Here is a 22488-nt window from a genome sequence, read left to right as displayed (position 1 = left end):
ATTTCTTTGGCCAGTATTTTGACCCCAACACTGAAAGGAATGAATACATCGCCTTCACACTCACCATAATAAAAGGGGAGAATATGATAACGTGATAAACTTTGATAACTTCACATCTAATGTATTGATAGTGTTGCAGCCAATACTGTGCTGTGACCTGGGCCTGAGATAACAGGAATGGGTTTTTTTCAGTAGTGAAATTAAATATATTGATTTGGTCTAGATCTGCCATATAATATATTAGAAACCTTTGATAGAAACAGCTGTGTGCATGACATAAATGACTTTGCAATGACCTTATGACCCCTCTTTATTTGTGAGGCCATGTTTTATCTTGTATTATTGTGCAACCAGTGGCCACAGTGTTGCTGTTTGTTACCTCGGGGCAGTGTGTTGTAGTGTGAGGGCACACACAGGATTTTACTATATCAGTGTGACTTTAGCATTCATTCAAAAACAAGATTTCAATAAATTCATCTGCTGATGGTGATCTCTACAGGAAGTGCTCCTAATGACTGGATGTATCCAAGATGATGTGGTAACCATGGTAACACCACAAGAGTGCAGGGATTTTCTCAGAGTGAAAACAAGTTCAAACAGAGTGTGTGGTGTCTGTAGTGAACTCAACATAGAATGGCAGTTTCTCTGTAAAAAGTGCATCCATAAAACGATGGTATGGACTCCATCTGTCATAGTCTATGATGTATAAGGCTTGGGGGGAGTCTGGCCTAATAATGCTAATAATAAATATAGCTTAGTACAACAGACGTAAGATGAATGAGTGAAATAGTAGCAGTGAGACTGACTTGGAGGCGTCCAGCTTCTGCTGCTCCAGGATCCTCTGCTGAGCCTCCCAGTGGAGCTTCTCGTCATCGAACACCCGCTTCTTCTCCTCCAGCTCTTTGTACTGCGCCTCCAGGTTCCTCTTCATCTGCTCGTGGCGTCGCTCCAGCTGAGGGACGAACATCAGTTACTCTCAAGTTGTATTCCCCCTTCAATAGCACATAATACAGGTCTCTTCCTCCTTTTCACACTCTTATTTGATACTCCTCTCATCCCTTTATCTTCTTTGCGGCCACATTTTCTTTTCTCTACAGATGTTCATTACATCTATAGACTGCAGTTTATTTGTAGCTAACATTTATTCTAAAGATTCTACAGTCGACGCATCCATTTGAAGGTCCAGATTCATTAATTATTGCATTTTTTAAATACATCCGACTGTTAATTTGATAACCAACAGTTTCATCCTGGCAAATGTACTGAGAATGTGTGCTGATGCTGTCTGGTTCATCCTAATGACTCGCCAGCCAGTCAGTATGAAATGCACAGTGATTAGAGTATACTGTGGAGACATGTAATGTTTGCATAAAGACTGTCTCATGGGCAATTCAAAGAGATCTAACACTGTAGTAGTTATGACAACTGGAGTTTGCCTGGATTAGCAGCTGTTTTACAATAAATCATTGGATATAAACTGGCTTTTTGGGAACATCAATCATGCAGTCTTCTGAAAGCCACAGTGCGGCGCTGCAGGTTCAACATGATGGGGAAGGCTAATGTTTCTACATATACATTTAAACACCATTGTTATTACTTATAACAGCAATTATATTCACCAACTGTCAAATAAGAAGACAGGGTGATGTGAGGAGCGTGAGCTGTGAGCCCCACATGCTGCTACAGCTGTCTGAGAGCCTCCCTCTGCTCATTCTCACTGATTTGTTCTAAAGATCTGAATAGCTACCTGATAAATGAATGTATTTGTTGACCTTTAAACTGTAGCCTTATACTTCAGGCTGATATTTCAAGTTGCTGGACATAATATATTGTGGCTGTAGCCTGTATGTCACGCGTATATATATATATATGGAGCAGTGAGAAGAAGGTCTTATTTGACCCCTTACTCAAAAATAGATGGACTGTCGATCACAGCTGCTTACCACCAAGACTTACAGTAACACAATCTAAAGTCAACACAACAATCTACCATCAGAGAAACAGGTTACCTGACATCTTCATACGGTCTAATTATTCTTTCTTTATACATTCTCTTAAACCTGAAGATGTTCATACAGCCCTTTAAACCTTTTGGTAAAGAATCCCACAGTTTAACGCCAACTACAGAGATACACAACTGAGACTTAAAGTTACAAAGGTATATTTTCTGGTAGTATTCTGTTTCAATGTTTAGGGCCCATTCATGTGCACAATGGTATAGAGACCAACAATGAAGGTAAGCGGTAGTCTTTTCTAGCCTCCCAGCCCCCCTGGCTGCAGGAGAGTCCTTTGGCTTTGAGATGTTCATCAATTGACTCATGGTGAACACCGTCGTGAATGGAGACAATGAACATATTTACAATATCTTCTCTGACACACACACATATATCCTCAGACCCACCTCAGCCTCAGAGTCCTTCAGTTTCTGCTTCTTCTCCTTCACCTTCATCTCAAACACCTGCTCCATCTCTGCCTCCATCTTCTTCATCTTCATCACGTGCTCCCTGCGCTCCTCCTCCATCTGGGCCAGGGGGCTCCTGTGGACCAGAGCAAAGAGAGGGGTCAGATCTTTCTTAAAGGAAACCTATCATGCTATATTTAAATGATATATTGTAGGGCCATACCTATATAAGGTATATTTATACGTTTCTGTTTTCGAAATACCAAACAGATCATGCATTTTAGCCATGCCTCATTTCGCTCTATGTGCTGTTTGCTGTCTACGGGTCTGATTCTGCTGACCACGCCCCCCTGCAGGAGAGGGGAGACGTGCTCTGATCAGCTGCTGGGCTGTCAGAAGAGGGGGAGAAAAAGAGATCTCCGTCCTCCGTGTTTTATTATATAGAGTCGTTATTCATTTGTTTTAAAGCTCAATAAATAACAAAGAAGACCTTTGACCGGCACTTTTCTAATTTTGTCCGGAAGATTTAAACTTTAACGGACATGTTGACCGGCGAAAGAAACTGAAACTGAAACTGAAACTCTGCCGCACGGTCCCCTCGTTCCTTGGAAGAGGCGGAGAGGTGGGTGTTTGTCATCTGCTGGTGGACTAACCGGAGAGAATTACAGTGCTTGCCTCGACGGGGAGGGATTGCATTGAATTACAGCAGCAGGAGCAAACGCTTGCCTCGGGGAGGGAGAAAGAAAGCCACAGCGGAGAATAAACAGAAGGGTAACCATGGTAACCAAGTCTTCTTCGCTGCTTTTGTGGCAGACTACAGCGCCACTTACAGGCCTGGCATATGTACTACAGCGTCTCCAGCGCTTTCGAACGGCAATGGCCGTGGCTGTCTCCTCCTGATTGGTGGAGTTGGCCCAATAGCCGTAGCGCCACCGTCCTGACGTCAGGACAGTGTTCAAATCTGGATCAGTTTTTATCAGATCCGTTGCAGCCCCTTTTTTAGAGATTTGGGTATGGAGGAAAATAGAGAGGGTTGTGTTTTCTGACACTTGGTGAGTTCCCTGGAACACCGGGGACACATATTCATGTATAAAAGACGTACAAAAGTGCATTTTGCATGATAGGTCCCCTTTAAGTAAAGCAGTGACACCAAGCTGTGAAGTAATGTGTTCTCCATCATTGAAATGAGGATGGTATTATTGAAGTTCTGAGGCGTACTTGGTGAGCAGTCCCTTGGTCTTGGTGGTGTCCACTCCATTACAGGTGACAGCAGCCAGTTTCTTACTGCGGTAATTTTCATAATGGAAGTTGTTGGTGACGTCCTTGAGGTCCTGCATATGCGTCCTATAGAAGGGGGAGAAAATAAACCAATCAGGTACAGGAAGTCTGCAGGAGGCTGGAGAGAAAATAGAAACAGAACTCCAGAAGAAATATTAATTTAGTTTTTTACTGAATGCTAATCAGAATCAGAATCCCTTTATTCATCCCACAGAGGGGACATTTACATTGTTACAGCAAAAGCAAAGATAGAAAAAAAAAAAAAAAATGAAACACTATTAGATAAAGGGCATGGACATTAGACTTATGTTATTCCAATTTACACACAAGTGTTATTGCAGAACAGTGGTGTCGTCGTCTTTGGGTTTAAAAAAAGAACAAGTTAGCCTCAAGTTGCCTTCATGAGATTCAAGTTTTTTAACTGGCGATGAAACTCAATTGAATATGTATGCCTCTCTATGACCTACATAAGAAACAGAGAGCATCAGTGAGAATATTGGCTATAAAGTGATTTTGTTCTTAATGCCAGTTCTCGTGTCCAATCCCCTGCAGATCAGTTCTTTTTCTAAATGCAGACCGGAAGAGCACAGTGATTCACAGTCACTAGAACTAAAGCCAGGTTTTGATGTTATTGTTGGAGGTTTAGCTAATACAGCAGCAGGATGAACAGACAGAAAAACTGGTTTCTGTTAATGAAATATATTGCAAGACGTGCTTTTTACATCAATGGATGAGTTGGTGGCTAAAACTACGTTTTTTCACTATCATGTTATTAAATCCAATCAGCCAAAAATAGATGCATTACCCTATTGCGTAACATTCTGAAAACAACTACGTTTGAAAAAAAACTATCTGCGTCCCTCCTCACTTCCTCCTAAAACAAAGGCAGAAGTGAATTTTCTCCCTGGCCATATAGTGGAACTACAATTTCGTGTCACGTATTTCCATTGGTTCCATAAAAACACTTTTCCTCTAGACTGGGAAAGAGAAATCAGCCTATACATTTTTTGAGGTAAATCGACTTCACAGGGAGAACATTTGAATAGCCCCCATTTCGATCATTAGGTCCCAAAAGTAGTAACATTTAGCTGAATCATAGATATTTTCTCTCTATTCATTTGACTAAGGGAGCGCCAAAATCAACACAAAGTGAACGTTGCTTTAGCTGCTTGGAGTTAAGCAGGAATGTTGAACAGAACGTGGACTCACCGGATCAGCATGTTGCGCAGCACGGTGAAGTCACAGTGCTCCCCGTTCTCCACTGAAGCACACGGGGGGTGGGGGGGCAGAGAGGGAGGGAGGGAGACACAGACATCAAACATTAGTGTACATGAACCCTTCTCTAGACATAATCAGAATCATTATTTTCTAGTCTCAAGGTGCTAAATAACTGCAATAACCAGATTAACTGTGTAAATAACTGTCAGCTGCTAGTCACGGGCTGTGTTCATAGTCCAAGCATAAACTATATATATCGTTTTTGGTGAGTAAAATCAACAACGGTTGTTTGTGTTATTTACATAATAGATCAAATTAATTGTACTTACAATATAAAAAAGAATATGCAAAATATGTGCAAAGCATCACCACGTTAAACTTCATGATATGAATCTCTATGGAGACCACATTGTACACAAACACTCAGTATGTAAGGTTCACACAGTCATCAGTTATGAGGAGGTATTAAGAGAAGTGACAGTAAATGAAGGTATTGTACAGCAATAAGAGCAAAGAGACGCCAGGCCATGATCACATAGGACTTTAAAAAGGAGAACCAGGTGAGTAAACCTGAGAGGAGGCTGATACAGAGAGCATGGAGAGCCTTCAGTCTGCAGGGGGGAGACTGCCCTCTGGTGCGTTCACACTGGACCCATAACATTCATTTTTATGTTAAGCTTCATTTGTTTATCTTCACATGTCCGAAAACAATTCACTGTTGTGTCTGGATTCATAACGTCATCACACACACACACACACACACACACACACACACACACACACACACACACACACACACACACACACACACACACACACACACACACACACACACACACACACACACACACACACACACACACACACACACACACACACACACACACACACACACACACACACACACACACACACACACACACACACACACACACACACACACACACACACACACACACACACACACACACACACACACACACACACACACACACACACACACACACACACACACACACAGCTGTGATTGTATTGAAATAATCATATCAAAGGGATGCCGAAATAAGCAAAACACTTTTTGAGGGGCGAGGCTGAGCTAAGTCATGTGACATAAAGCAGTGACTTTACTTGTCATACAATAGCCTTGATTTTCTTGTACTTAAGTATAAATAGAAAGACCAGAGTGTAGGAATACTCTGTTACAAGTTGAAGTCCTACATTCAAAAGGTTACTCATGGAAAGTACAAAAGTATTGGTATCAAAATATACTCAAGTAGTGCAGATTGGTCCATTTCAGAATAATATATATGATATGTTTTATAATGATTGATCATTAAAGTGTTCTCAAAGCTGGTAAAGGTGCAGCTAGTTTGAATGACTTTGTATACTGCAGGGTAGCTTGTGAATTTACTCCAGGTGGAACTAAAGTCTGATTTAACACTTGATTATATTTCACATCATTCATCCACATCTGTAAAGTAACTAAAGGAATTAAATAAATAGCGTAAAATAGAGTAAAAGTACACAGTAACAAAAACATATTGGAACACATGGAAATACTCAAGTAAAGTATCTCAAAATTGTACTTAAGTACAGTACTTAGTTACTTTACACCACTGGTTGGTTCATCAGTACAAGAGAGCCTCTTGTAATTACAGATACAGTAGTCATTCAGAAGAGAAAAAGAAAAAAGCCTGCTATCGGATCACAGCCTTTCACTGTTTGACGCCACAGTTAGGACAAACAACAGTTATTGGTCAGACAACAGTAAACAGAACTACTCTCATGTCAACATGGTTCAGTTAGATGACTGTGAGTTTTCATCTTAACAACAAAGACATGGTTACACGGTCAGATGTGCTTTTGGAAAAGATGAACTGCTGCTGAGGATGTGTGTGGTGGATCCAGCCTCCTCTTCATCAAACACGCTGCTCCTGATTGGTTAGCCTCCAGCCTGCTGGCAGTCAATCATCATCAGGGATTCAAGAGGATACCTTACCATTGATGAAACTTATGTTGTCCCGCCCCTTGGCCTCCCAAGCCAGCCATTGACCTTCTGTCTCTTCTAGAGGAGGGAGCTCTGACGGAGGGGAGGGGTACGGTTTTTCAGTTACTGTCTGCGCCCTGCGGGGGGGGGGCTAAATCTGGGTCTGGAGCAGCTGGGTTTATTATGGCTCAGACCTGGCCCAGATTTGGCCCGGATCAACACCATAACCTGCATGTGTCCAAACTGACTGACTAAGTAGGACTTGTAGAAGGTGGTGGTTGGAGGGGGGGTGTTATCTGAGGATCTACGCATGACCAGCCGGGGGTGCAAGTGAAGGAGCTAAGTGGGGTCAATGGTCGTAGGAAAAAAAAGGTTTTCAAATATAGTATACAGCTCTTATTTGTTGATGGATGGCAGAAAATACCTGATGGACACAAAAATCGTTTTAGCTTTTATTTGTCAATGTTGGTCTTCGATGTACATTTCTTTGGGTCCATCAGGTGTTTTGAGCCCGAGCGCTGGATCTATTAGCAGTGTGTGTTTAGGCCATGATGATGAACTGCATTGGTTTAATGAATCAAGAGCACACACCTGGTTCAGCATCTTTCTATATTAAAGGTCTCACATAAACATATGCTAATGAGTGAGAATTCATAAAATAACACGTGTTACCTTGATGATTTAAATGAGCCGTTACATGCCCCTATTGAAAAACGCTAGCTCACCATTAAATGCTCTATAATGAATCTTTAAGCAATGCGTTATGAGGGTGGATCCCAGTCCTTGGTCCAGTGATACAGCTACGCCTGTACAGTCCTCAGTCTGCACCATGACAACATGTGGTGAAGCAGGACTGATCAACGGTACAACAGAGTGCCATTATACCATAGGAGCAAAGCAGGGAACCACAGCAGCGTTAGAGAGTATTGCAGCTTCAGCACCAAACAGCCTCTAGTTTTCTCCATGACTATTCAGCATCAGACCTGGGCCAACAAGCCAGTGTGTGAAGGCTTTAAACCTGCTGACAACACCAGGCACATTTTGTGTGATCAAATGCACCTAGCAGGATCACTGAAGTTTATTACAACCGTGGCCATCAAGACTACCAGGAAATATGACTTTAAACTCCTAACTCAAGTTGATTACTGAGATCTGGGAACACAGTGACAAAAGAGACTCTGATGCAGCAAGAAACAGTCGTACGTCAGATTTCAACAAACCCTCAGGTGAGCAAAAAATTAGAAAAATAAGACAAATGGTAAAATCATCTCACACTGCACATGCAGGTAAGTGCTTTAGCTTTTTACTTAGCATCCATCCATAGAAAGCGGGTTAGATAGTCTGGATAGAATATTGGTTTGTTCACAACCTGCTTAGGAGTTTTTGCTGCATCAGAGATTCATGACGTGTGATGTCATCATGTTCCCAAATGTCAGTAATTACTATGAGAGTAACTGATAGAAATGTCAGTCAAAGCTATCCAAACAAAGTTCCATATTGTTATGGATTGGAGTTATCCTTTGAAACAATACAGTGAGGTTTTGTTACAGGTTTACGATCAGATTCAGAGCTGGAAAACAAAGACAACAAACAGAATCATTCATGTGTCTCTGGTAGATTACAAGAAATCCTGCCCCACGCTACACAACCCCTATTATAACAAACAATAGGACGAGTAGAGATCGTTTAAATATCTTGTTTGTGACCAATACAAGTACTAAGGGAGACATTGTACCATTCCAACATTTTAAAATACTTGTCAGTGCTCTCTGGTAGACAAACTATGCAAAACTGTTTTAAAATGACCTGCTTACATATATGCCAATATCAATTTGTCTAGGAATAACTACAATAAGTTGATAATAGAGTGGTACTTTTGCACCACTCGAGCTCCCTCGTCTCAAATTCAATGGGTTTTTGGTTAGAGGCCTGAAATAAGTAGGACATAAGCTTAATAGATTTTAATGTTGTGTTCTACGACATGAACTACGTCAGTAAATACCCAACTGGAGAATGTCAGAATCTTCTTTGTGTTGTCAAAACAGCAGTTGCTGGCAAATGAATCTGCTAAACGTCATCATATCAAAAATTAACTGCCTTTAGTTTAGCGGTGGTGACGTCATATAACTGCGATGTAGCTTGTTTATAGCCTAATGTTAGCATTTTACTTCTGGCGATTGCATTTACACCATAACAATCATAAAGTGGTGTTAATATGTGGAGATTATCTTGCTGAACAAAACGTGTAAGTATCATAAACGTGTGTTTTCCACAGATAATCTTTTCTACAATATTCCATAATCCAATGGAAATCCCATTGCTTTTAGTCGAGGGAGCCCTTGTGATGCCAGCTACGAGTCTCCCTATATAAATACGTCATCACTGCTCCACTCTATAGCAGCCTAGCTCATATATGTGTAAGGCCCTTAAATTACGCCAAATGATTTAAGGATGGCCATGTACTGCTGTTCAGTGAATGGACGAAAATGAAGGCCATTGGGACAATATAATACAAACTGGCAGAATCTCTGCTGTTGTGTATAGTCTTAGTACCATCCCATTTAAAAATGAACCCCTCAACATCAGCTACTTGAGTTATCTTTGAAATATTAAATAAACTATTAATAGTTGCTGCTAGCCTTAATTGGACTAAGCTAGCTGTAGAGGCTAATTCAGCAGAGAGCACTGGGGCCAACATTCTACTGAGAACACATGAAGAGTTTTGATGTCTATGTTTAAAAAATATATATAATATTCACATTCACGTTTCAATATATCCATGTGTACAAATGTTTCCAAATACGATGTGTTTTTGGTACTTGAGCCCAGGTCTGATTAGAGCATTGGTTTGACCATCAGCCTAATGATGAGACAGCACAGCAACAGAAAAAGTGGAGGGAAAGGGGGGGGGGGGGGGGGGGGGACTTTGGAGGACACTGAGGAGGACGAGGAAGAGGAGGGGGGGGGAATGAGGCTGAAATTAAGAGAAAGATGGTTTGGTTTACCAAAAATGCCCTCTGTCAGTCATGGAAAAGAATAGACAGAAAAAAAAGGGGGAAAGAAAGAATGAAAAAGTGAGGGACTGATCAACGGTCAACCACAGAGCAACAACTCCACTCAGATATACACAGCACATCAGAGGAAATTAAAGAAACAGTCAGGGCAACAGCAGTTCATCAGAGCTGGTAGTGACACTGTCAGTTCTTTAAACAACATATCCCATAATGCACTACCTACGTTCTTTTCAGAGTCCTTTTCGAGGCTGAAGACCCACAATACCAAAGATCCATGTTTTTTCATGTTGAGTGAAGACAAGTGGGTGACTAAGGTAACTTCAAACCTGGCTTTAGGGACATGTTTCCCTCATGTATTTACCACATTTGAAAAAAATGGAGTAAACCATCTAACCAAGGCATTTTCTTTACCTTGGGAACAGATCACAAACATATCGAATAAAACACAATTGTCGATAAATAATCTATTCCACAAGCTTAAGGCTGATTTTGCAATGTCTTGTTGTCACTGTTAATCTCACAAACTGAAAAAACAACAATATGCCAGTCATTGAGAAGTGATCCTCAAATGCTGGTATCTTCCACCGAGCCTCAAAGCCTCAAAAAGCAATCTGATGTACAGGTGTCATGTACAAAGCTGTACCTCTCAAGTGTTGTCTTGGTACTACCTTATTCAATTGATGGTTCAAATCAGAGTATTCATTTTTGTTTGACGCTAAAATAAATATTTATTTCAATACTAATTCAATGAAACTCCAGCAGGTGTGTTACGATCATGTGCTATGCGGTAATAAAACACTTAATATCTACTTTTCTACTAACAGGTTGCATTTTGACATCAAGTCATTTCCTGTAAAGGATACTCTATTACCTGGTAGTGAATACATTCAGTGGATACAGGGGGCATTGTAAAACACTGTGTCTCTCACTCTCAGGTATATCATGCTTAATTCTTCATGATAGAGATAACACTGTTCTCTCTTTTTTATCTTAAACACAGAACATTTGTAAAGCCAATTTGTTTCAGTCTTCCTCTCTAATTTGTCATTGTCTGACTAAGGCGCAAACAGAAACAAAATGCACACTCATTTCCTGGTTCATGATCTAGTCTGACCACAACATGGAGGCAGTGTCTCTCCAGGTTCAGGACCAGAGTGAACCTACCTTCCGCCACGCCCCATGGGTACTGGCGACCTCTGACCTTCTTGCCGTTCACCTCGATCACCACATTGCTGCCGACCACTGCCAGCGGCATCTTCTCCTGGGGAGGGGGGGAGGAAATAACTTTACTTCACTGGGAACAAAACACTGCTTCCTGCATTATGGATGTTGCAATGACACTTCTTTGTTTTTCAATGTTTGATTGGTTACTTCCTGTGGCTACTGACCACACCTGGCCTCAAGAAAACCAGAAAATAATACAAATGTATGTGGAGCAGTTTACAGTATACTGCAATAGAGCAGCAGGGTTTACAATGCTGGATGGTGCAATTGAGCTATTTATGTTACTATATTTCCTCCATTTTGGGCTATCTGTGTCATCTCACAGTTTCAAATGCTGCTGCGAGCAGGCCTTTAATTATAGAAATGTCCCTAAGGGCCCACATTAATATGATGCGGATGAAATATTTTACCTTATATAGTACCATGTTTGCTATTTCCAGAGTTGATTGTGGCAGCGTTACATGAATGACAATAAATAATGAAGATTCTTCAATATGCTTGTCTGTAAAGATGATGGTCAGTATTGTAAAGAGGCTGTCTGGCGTGGAGAAATGGGGCTTTGAGAAATTGGATACAGCCTACAGGCCAGACTGATATCTGGCTGTCTTCCTACTTAGATCGATCAGAAGGCCTTAAATCAGGTTTCAAATGACTAAAAAGACTGCATGCTCCATTACCTTAATCTTTCGGATGAGCTTGTTGTCCTCGTCATCCTCCGTGTCTGGGAATTCATAAATTTTGATCTTGTGCTCCTGGATCTCTTTCATGATCTGACAAAGGAAGAATGTAATCAGAATAAAGATAACGAGTACACACCATTGGCCTGTCAAAATATAAAGATCAAACAAATATTCACATTTCTCCTTTAATTGTAAAATCCTTTTGTTTCTTTACCCATTATTTGAGTTTGATTGATACCATTGATACCACATGTGCATACAGTTTGGAGTTAGGGAGGTGATTAGCTTAGCTTAGCATAAAGGATGGAAGAAGGATGAAATGGCTTTGCTCGACCAAATTTAAAACATATGCCTACCAACAACTCCAAATCTCACTAATGAGGCGGCAGTCGCTTGTAATTTTTCTTTATAATATATGAACTCTCAAATTCATCATATCTTTAGCTTCCAGTATTCAATCTAAGCTAGGCTAAATGCCTAGCTCTAGCTCCAAACTTTACCCACAGAAATAAGAAGGTATCACATTTAAAATCTCATAAAGAAAGCTTGAATGCCTATAGTAGCATACTATGTTTATGCTTCTTATCCCATGAATGTGACACATACACACACAAATAAATACCTGTTTCTTAAAGAGCTGGCACTCCTCTGGGGTCAGAGTATCGGCTTTTGCAATGAGAGGGATGACGTTGACTTTGTCATGGAGTCTCTTCATGAACTCAATGTCCAGCGGTTTCAGACTGAAGGGGAGACACAAAGAAAACATAAGAACAAAAACTGAGTGAAGTCAACTGGTCCATTCCTGGCAACACCTGCGATCAATTCTACTTGTTCATTACATTTATGAGGATGAATCTAAAGTAATGCAGTTCAGTGGTTCACCAGCAGAGGGCCAACCACACCAGGACACTGCACATCGCCCACAGCAAAGACACAATGGAGCCAGATGAGAGGGACTTTCTATCTCATACATTCTTCTTCTGTGGTGACGACTCATTGTTTTTTTTATGACTTGGCTTTGTCATACTCCCATAGGCTCTTCTCTCTGAATGAATGACAGCTGGGACCAGTGCCCAGTTAAGCAGGCAGTGTGTAGTGCACAATGTGATAACAATTATGTAAATATATGACTGTAGATAACTATTGGTAGCCAGATATGCTAATGAATGTAATTATTGTCATTTATGCATGTTCAAGTGATCCATACTACAGTATATCTGGGCATAGTTTTGTATGAGTGTTTGTGAGCAATAAGTGTGTGAAGGGGATATTGAGGTACTAACTCATCCCAGAAAGTCTTGTGCATATGGTCATTTGATAGTTATAATGAAGGTTATTGTGCAGTGCATCATCAGAGGAGTCCTGCAGGGACCTAGATAAAGCAGGAGTCACAGTGTCTGGTGTAAAGAATGCCGGAGATACTGACTGTGGTGATCTCCAAATGTTATTACTTTTAGATTTAAACTATAAATCGTCTCTACACACTTACTGCATGCTGGACTCAGTGCTAGATTTTTTTACTGCCTTTTCACTGCAGTATCTTTGGGTATAAAACACCTTAACACGCACATCTTGAAAACACAAGCATGCAGTCTAATGCAGGACTTTTTCATTTAAAACTCTATAGCCACATACAAACCGCAATGCTGCAGCTGTTTCAGAGGATTCAACAGTTAGAAGCTTTATTTTAGCAAATTTACTGAAGAGTTACAGGAAAGCTGAACCTGATATTGGATATATTTACCCAGAGAAATGAACTATTTCCTCAACATGTACTGGCAGTGTATCAATAGATAGCTTGAATGTTGAGTGGGGCGTGCTACAGCCATTTTATAAGTTAAAGAGCAGTGGAATTCAGAGAAGCTTAGTTAACTTACTCCATTATGCACTTTTAAATTAGACCATGTGCAAAGCTGTGCGGAAAGCAATGTAAATTATTGAACATGTTTAATTGAACCAGACATTAACATGAACCTCCTTTAGGTTCCCAAGTCACTTTTAAGTAAAAGTCCCAAAACCAATGAGACCAGGAACAAGAAATAAAAACTTGGGTGCTGTCCAATACATGTAAAGATAAGAACGGAAATTAAACATGTCTAAATGTTCAGAGAAACCAGTTCAACTAGAAAATGCATTTCCTGCAGAAAATGCGTGTGAATGCTGTAAACTGTGAACGTTTGTGGCTGAATTTAGCTGAAAATGCAGAAAAAGCTGAATATGTTATTAGCTGAATGGTCTCTGTAGCTGCTTTTAGCTACAAAAACCAAGTAAGTGTGTTGCTGAACTTAGCGGAGAAATGCAGAAAAGTGAAATGATTTGAATCAAATAGGGTTCTTACACCTTTTCCAAAGTCAAATTCAAGCACTTTTCAAGCATTTTCAAGGTGCATTTTCAAGCTTTTCAAGCATCTTACAGCTGTTGTAAATTACATATTTATATACACATACTTATACTCAAATGATTATTTCCCTACCTCACATTAAATCAGATGTTCTTTATGCTATAAACAACCAAATGTGTGTTTCATAATAGCATTCTACATGAGGATGAAAAATTAAAAATGTTAGAAAAGAAAACGTTTAATATTTCAAAATGAGTGACCCATCTGTACGTAGACTGGGCATCCCATATAACCTGGCTGAGCCAATATAAAACAATCAGCCAAATAACTTTTCAATATATTATTGATTACTATTTTTGAGGTACTTTTAGGTTGGCAGTAAACACAAGTCAGAGGTAAATGGTGTACTTTGACTCCACTACATGTATTTAATACCTTTAGTTACTTTACAGATGTGGATGAATGATGTGAAATATAACCAAGTGTTAAATCAGACTTTAGTTCCACCTGGAGTAAATTCACAAGCTACTCTGTAGTATACAAAGTCATTCAAACTAGCTGCACCTTTACCAGCTTTGAGAACACTTTAACCTGTTAAGCCCCGAGCCTGTTTTTCAGGTTTCAGGCTCGAAAATGACATGCCCAAAACAAATGACTACAACTTCACTTCTAAAAGGGTTATATGAATAATTTCTTTTATCAAAGCAAGGTTACATCTGTGAGTTGGATGTAGAAGTGTCAGAATCAATATAGATTGTTCTCAGTCAGAGTAAATTCAGATGGAACATAGTAAAAAAAGGTAAATTCTTACCTCCGCCTAAAGAAAAAACATTACTTATAGTGAAAACCACCCTTGAATGATGGGATGGTAGACTAAAGGCTTTAGGAATCCAAACTATAACATATAATAAGTACCCTGTATCAAGATTGAGGCAAAACAAGTTCAATTTGACCTTTTTAGAGAGGTTTAGCAAAAAAAAGTTCCAAGCGGAATAAGCTTTCGGCACATTTGGGTATATCTGGTTCCATCAGTGCCATTTGACCTTTTTCAGGTACCAGACTATAAAAATGATGTATTACATTGAATTATCACCATAGGTATTCATTCCATTCAAAGAAAAAAAATTAAAATTAAAAATGTATAAAAAATGTAAAAATTAAAAAAAAGATTTTTATTTTTATTTTTTTTGTGAAAAAAAAAAGACCCGCCGACGGGGGCTTTGGGGCTTAACAGGTTAATGATCAATCATTATAAAACATATCATATACAATTATTAGGGATGCTCCGATCGCCAATTTTGGAGCCGATCGCCGGAATCAGTATCGGCCGATACCGATATCGCTCTCTTTTCCTCTCTCCCCCTCTCTCTCTCCCCCTCTCTCTCTCTCCTGACAGCCCGTCAGTATCTCCTGCAGCTCACTGATCCAGTAATGAGCGACCCGACAGTGAAGAATAAATATATTTATAACTAGTTTAGCTTGTTCCAGAGGTAGATCAAATAGCTAAGTGTGTTAGGTCTAACTCTTAATGTGTGTTCTGCTCCGCTCACCGGTCCGTCACAGCGGGTGGAGCTGCAGGATTTCTGCTTCACACACACGTTGCATACCGCTATTTTATTGTCATTTTCGGACACTTAAAATACTGCCAGACTAGTGAAGCCATTTTGGCGAGCTTGTTTTGCCGCGCACAGAGAAAAGTGTCATGTATTTTACATACAACGATAGCCTAATCTAAAATGCTCTACTATGGCGTACCTTTCGTGTGGTGTGTGGCTCGTCAGCGCAGACTCTCGCATCGTTATTGTTGCACACTTTGCAGGAGGCTACTCTTGGGCTTCGCTTGACCCTCGTCTTAGCCATGGCTTGTATTTGTCTTCTGCTAGCCAACGCTCGTTGAAACGGCAACCTCCTGGCATACTGTCATCTATCACTCTCATCAGAATGCCCAGGTCACACACGTAACAAAAACACTTGCCGGTCACGCGCATTGCGCGGGAAGGCCGGAGCGGAGCTGTTTTATGTAAAAGCGAAGCAATTAAGCGCGCTCCGACTTCTTTATTTTCTTTTAATCTAAAAAGCGAAGTAAAGCATTTACAATTTCAAGCACTTTATCCCAAATTCAAGCACCATTCCCAAAATTCAAGCACTTTTCAAACCTTGAAAACACCTCGTACAATTTCAAGCATTTTCAAGGATTTCCAGCACCCGTACGCACCCTTACAGCTCAAATGCATTGCAATGACTTTGTTGAAAACTTGAAAGTGAAATGTTAAACTGGAAGAGTAGGAACAATAGTGAAGAAGCTTAATATTTAAAAGAAAAGGTTTAAAAAAGGTATAAACAACAACATGTATAGCCTCAATGTCCTGAAATAGCTGAATAATGTAATAGTTGAATGGTTTCTGTAGCTGAAAGTAGGCTGAAAGAGTTACATATCAGATGTAAGTAGTAGTGAATGAATGTGTATTAAGAAGAGAAAAGAAAGTAAAAAGGCTTGGGAAAGCAGCAGAATATTTTTGACTAAAACCATACGTCACTAATAATGTATAAAATATGTGGAACATGTTGAAGTCAGTATGAAGTCTCCATCAGACAGAAAATAATAGGCTGAGACAGTCTGTTAAAGTCCAGTGTGTTTGTCAGTGTTTGTTTCTGTGCTGAGCACCTAATCATAACAAATAATTATAACACCCGTGTGAGCCCAGAGATCAAAGGTTTCAATCTGCCCAGCAACACCATGGTTACCAGCTGCAGCACTGAGTGCCATTAAGAATGCATTGAGGATTATATCTGACAATTTTGCCACCTGTTCAAAAACTATGGCTCCTATAAAAAAAGTTTACTTTACTCTGTTCTGAAGAAAGTTCCGGACAAATTTAACATGGGAGTCTATTGGGAGCTAGGTGGACGTTTTGTCACTCAGATCACTATTGGGCCAGAACGGTGGGTCCGTTTGATATGATGAAGGCAATTGAGCAGGCCAGACTAATTATGCTCCTGAAATCTTTTGAAATTATTTGAATAGAGTGTATATTTTGACTCTGAGAGCAGTTTTAAAATATTTTTTCCGAAGATTTTTAAGACCCTCTACACTCTAAGTGATAATGTCACACACTCTAGCCCTGAAGAGTCGTCCCATAGACACCCAATATAAAATCGAAAACGGCCTGAAAATGTACCAAAACTTAAACGTTGATAAGTCAAAAACTGTAAAAGATATCAAAAATCTGAAGAATAAGTTTTATAGCTGAAGGTCTTGTGATCATTTTAAAGCTGAAAGTATGTGGAAGGAGTAGCATTTGGCGCACGGTGTAGTTAAAAGAGGATTTTAAGGTTCCTCCCATTGAGTTCCATTTTTAAAAAACAGTTTAAAAAGCTGAATATTTCAAAAAGTCTAAAATATTTGGAAAAAGTTGGAAGAATAAAGATTCGAAGAACTATAGTGGAATGCTGTGGCACAGCATTCACACTAATAACTCATTAACCTGTTAAGCCCCAAGCCTGTTTTTCAGGTCTGAGGCTCAAAAATGACATTTCCAGAACAAATGACCAGAACTACACTTCTAAAAGAGGAAAATTCATAATCTTTTTTCCTCAAAGTAATAATAAACCTGTGAGTTGGATGTAGAAAAGTCAGAATCAATATAGATGTTTTTTATTTTAAAGAAAATTCAGATTGAACATAGTAAAAAACTGTAAATTATAGTGTCCCTCCAAAAATTATTTTTTACTTATAGTGAAAACTACCCTTGAATGATGGGATGGTAGACTAAAGGCCCCTACACACCAGGCCGATATCGGCCGTCTTGCGTTGTTGGGCGAAAACGGGTTCCTTGTCGCCCAAAGTCAATTTGGTGTGTCCCGAACCCTCGGCCGTGACACGCCTTATTTGGCCTTTCACGGTCGACACCCGGCCGATTCAACATGTTGAATCGGCCGGGTGTCGGACACAAGCTATCGGGCCAAGAAACCACTCTGATCAGCTGTTCAGCTAGTAAATGAGAAGCGAAACGGAAGTGAGGGACGTAAACAAACGATTTAAGGCACAAGACAGCAGCTAAACCCCAGCAGGTGATACTTAAAGACATCAAACATAGCCCTTAAATGTCCTCTCTTACCTCCCACACATAGCAGGGACATCTCTGATATCGGCGGGAGCGTCCCCGGCTGTCCTCTGCTGAGAGCTCCGTGATTTGTTTGGTCAAGTCCGGTTTTTCATCTCATCGTAAATTTAGCAAGAAGTGGCCATTATTACATTGCTGACTCAATAAACTACACACCCGCCAGAACACTGCGATCATCAGATGCAGGTCTATTAACTGTGATTTTATAGTATGTCTGCACTTTATGTGCTCATTTCATCATTCATGTATTTTTATATTCTAAAACATGTTTTCGATGGACGAGAGTGAAAATGGAACGCACACGCTATTTGTTTGTTTATATCAGTCTGTTCTTCTTCTCTGTCTTCCGGTTGTTGCCTATTTTGAATGACGAATACACACTACCGCCGCCTGCTGGTAAGGAGAGTTATTGCCACTCACGCATGCGCAGTTCGTACGTGCTCGGCTGAAGTCTTTGCGGTGATTTCCAGTGCGACACACGGCCAATACGCAGGAGAACTCGTCGATGGAACTGTCTGTGTCGGCGAGTTCTCTGGTGACTGCCTGGTGTGTCAGGGCCTGAAAAGCTTTAGGAATCTAAAGTACGACATATAATAAGTACCCTGTATCAAGATTGATGCAAAACAAGTGACATTTGACCTTTTTAGAGAGGTTTAGCAAAAAAAACTCCACCTCTGGGGTCATTTGGGTGGAAATGGGCATTTTTGCCGTTTCTCTGGAACCCATTGGTCGATTTTGATGATTGACATCTCTTTTTAACCGTTAGAGCCAATAGAATCGAAGGGGAATTTCCACATACACACCAACGTTACCAAAAAAAAGTGGGGGCTATGCGCATGCAGTTTCCCCAAATCGAAACCTATCTCACGCTCTGAAATCTGAAAACGGAAAAGTAGGTTTATTGCTTATGGATTATCAGAAATCATTTCAAAGTGACACAGACACATTGGATTAACCTATGGATTAACCTTCAGCAGCGTTTTTATTGATTTAATGCCATTGAAGACAACTTTTGATCAGACAACGACAAAGGTAAGACATATTGCCGTTGTGTTATACCGTGTTTTCTGTGCAAACGGCGTTAGCATTTTTTTGCTCAGGACTAATTCAGAGGCTCAGCGTTAGCCTTGCGTTTTTTTTTGCTAAAAATGGTTCACATCATCATTTAGCTGAGTTTCTTCCCGTTACATGGATATGCAGATTATGCGCCCGGGGGCGGGTCGAAGGGGTTCAACAGGTTAATAGAAAGCATCAATCCACATCTTTTCTGGCTATTAAATGAATTACATTTTAGACACCTTGCATTCAGCGAGCATTATAAACTACAGAGATCACAATCTAAGTGGATCAAAGCTCTCCATCACTGAGCCGCAGTAGATGGGTGGATTCTGGGATATGTGGAGACATCACTCCACATTTTAACCAAGGCGGGTGCTGCAGCAGTACTGACCAGCAGGGAATGTTCTAGTGATGCCAAGGGAACACACACACTGTGAGATGAGAGAGTGTGTTTGTCTGAGATGAGAGGCTTGGCTGTGGGCTGCTCCACTCTGATTGGTCGATTCAGTGATGGAGAGCAGAACTCTACTGAGCATGATCAGAAATGGGTTATATAACATTTGTGGGACACACACACACACACACACACACACACACACACACACACACACACACACACACACACACACACACACACACACACACACACACACACACACACACACACACACACACACACACACACACACACACACACACACACACACACACACACACACACACACACACACACACACACACACACACACACACACACACACACACACACACACACACACACACACACACACACACACACACACACACACACACACACACACACACACACACACACACACACACACACACACACACACACACACACACACACACACACACACACACACACACGATGGAGGCTGAATAAACCCTTTCACTTCAGAGGGGCTGCAGGTTTTTATCTTAAAAGCTGCATGATTTCTATCTAACTGAACTTCTTTTACACCAATACAGATGAATGTTTGTTAATAAAACCTTTCAAATATAACAGGCTGGCTCAGGGAGATTATTGACCAACCAAATCATACCTTCTTTCTATAGTTCCAAGCTCATAGTCAGGGCTGGCTCTGGCTTGCTTAGAACCAACCCCTACTTAAGCTGCTATAGGCTTTGTTGGAGAAAATGTTGTCTCCTCTTTGGGTTTGTTTTAATGCACTGATATCATGTGTGACTCTGAACTGTGTACGACCTTGCAGCTGCCTCTTTATGATAGGAGGAGGCAGGGCATTTCAGGTTGTTGATCTTTATGAGGAGACAGACACATACTTGTTGTCTCCTACATATCTAATTTCTATGAGGCGTGAAGGAAGTCCAGAAGACGTCACAGATGACCCGACGCTTTTCCGACACCCGCGGCTGATATTAGCGCCACCTCGATTTACGACTTTGTTGTTATCTCCTGTATTTTGGACTATATAAGCCTGATGTTTTTTCCTGCTCCGTTGAGCAACATATCCCATGTGTGTGAGTTAAACCATATCCTTTGTATGTGATTTAACTCTGCTCCTTCTTGCAAGAATAAATTAGTACATGATTATTGATTCTCAACCTGGTGTCGAGTGATAGACTGTTAGGACGTTCAACTTGCATCTTTCCTCTATCAGCCCTCTTTTCCGTCCTTCTTTCCTTTATCTGTTTGCACTTATGTCCCAAAAATGCATGTTTCTAACTCAAGATATTTGGGTGGCACATGGAAGAGTTTTGACACTCTCCTTGATCTTTCTTATATAGGTTCAAATTAACATTTCTATCGTCTATGTTCATAGTATCTTTTTTAAATCTGTACACGCGACATCTATTGCATGTCTGACTGTCCTTGGAGAGGGATCCCTCCCCAAATGTTTTCCCTGATAATTATGGGGTTTCTTTAGGAGTGTTTCCTTGTGCACTACCTAGGGCTGTGCAATTAATCGTATTTTAATCGCAATTACGATTTTGGCCTGCCACAATTACGAAAACAACATAATCGAAAAAAACAATTATTTAGCTTTGCTAGGTTGTGACAGTGCACTGCAACATATTTGAGCCAATTCATTTTGGTCTCATTTATTTGTATTTATCATATTTATATATGTTTAGTAGCTTGTGGAAGTGCGCTCCAAAATATTTGTTGATCTTGTTTATTGGTATTTATTATTTTGATATTATTTATTTAAATGTATCATTTATTTTTGTATTGGTTTTTCAGTTGAATTTTATGTTATTATTTGTATTTGTTTTAAAGTTCAATAAATGGATTTTTTCAAAGTCAATGAATAATCGTATTTAATAATCGTGATATCAATTATTGACCCAAATAATCGTGATTATGATTTTTGCCATAATCGCACAGCCCTAGCACTACCTGGTCTCAGGACAGAGGATGCTGTATGCTGAACACACTGTACATTAGAATGACTGACAGATCGATGAAAGCACATTGGAAAAACATGAGATTGATCTCTTATGTCATGTTTCAACAGGAAATACTGTCAATCAATTCTAAAACTAACAATTATCTTCATTATCGATTAATCTGCTGATTATTTTTTAGATTCATAGATTTATTGTTTGATCTATAAAAAGTTCAATTGTAAAAAAATGGCCATCAGTTTCTTAATATCCAAGTTGATGTCTTTAAATATGTTATTAGTCCAAAACCCAAAGGTATTTTTGCAAGAAAAACATAGAATGAATGGATAAGCTTAATATTTTACACATATTTTATTATGTGGGCTTAAAGTAAAATGACATGTTCAATATGGTTTAAATATTTTAAAATAATTTTCTAGTTCCAACATGGCATTTACTTTTGGCACCGACATGTAGGGAAATGCAACTTTAAAAATGCCAAAAAGAGCATTTATCTTATCATTGCCTTATACTGTTGGGCCTTTGGTCATATTAACCTCATCTTATTACAACCTGATCTCATGCAGACCTACCCGTGTCCAGAGGGGGCGATGAAGTACAGGCAGCAGTGCACTCTGTTGTCGGGCATGGATCTGCGGTTCACTCTGGACTCTGCGTTCAGGAAGTCCTCACACTTACTGTCAATGTAGTTAATGACTGGCTGCCAGCTGGGAGATAAGAGATATCAGTCAGAGAAACCAATCAGATGAGCATAAAGAACATTTGGATACA

At 40.1% G+C, this 22488-nt stretch overlaps 1 protein-coding gene across 1 annotated transcript in view; it reads right to left on the bottom strand.

The window, feature by feature from the left end:
- The window catches only part of LOC117475828 (septin-7-like), an 87063-nt gene that overhangs the window by 3276 nt on the left and 61299 nt on the right, over positions 1-22488 (bottom strand). Inside the window, 8 exon segments of the mRNA XM_034122191.1 lie at positions 807-952; positions 2402-2537; positions 3620-3745; positions 4889-4940; positions 11063-11159; positions 11800-11892; positions 12425-12542; positions 22290-22424. Of these exon segments, the coding sequence (XP_033978082.1) occupies positions 807-952; positions 2402-2537; positions 3620-3745; positions 4889-4940; positions 11063-11159; positions 11800-11892; positions 12425-12542; positions 22290-22424 (903 nt within the window).

Source organism: Trematomus bernacchii, unplaced genomic scaffold (genome assembly GCF_902827165.1).
Source record: "Trematomus bernacchii unplaced genomic scaffold, fTreBer1.1, whole genome shotgun sequence".
Taxonomy (NCBI): Eukaryota; Metazoa; Chordata; class Actinopteri; order Perciformes; family Nototheniidae; genus Trematomus; species Trematomus bernacchii.
The sequence above is the reverse complement of the archived record's forward strand: the minus strand, read 5'-3'. Positions and strand labels throughout refer to the sequence as shown.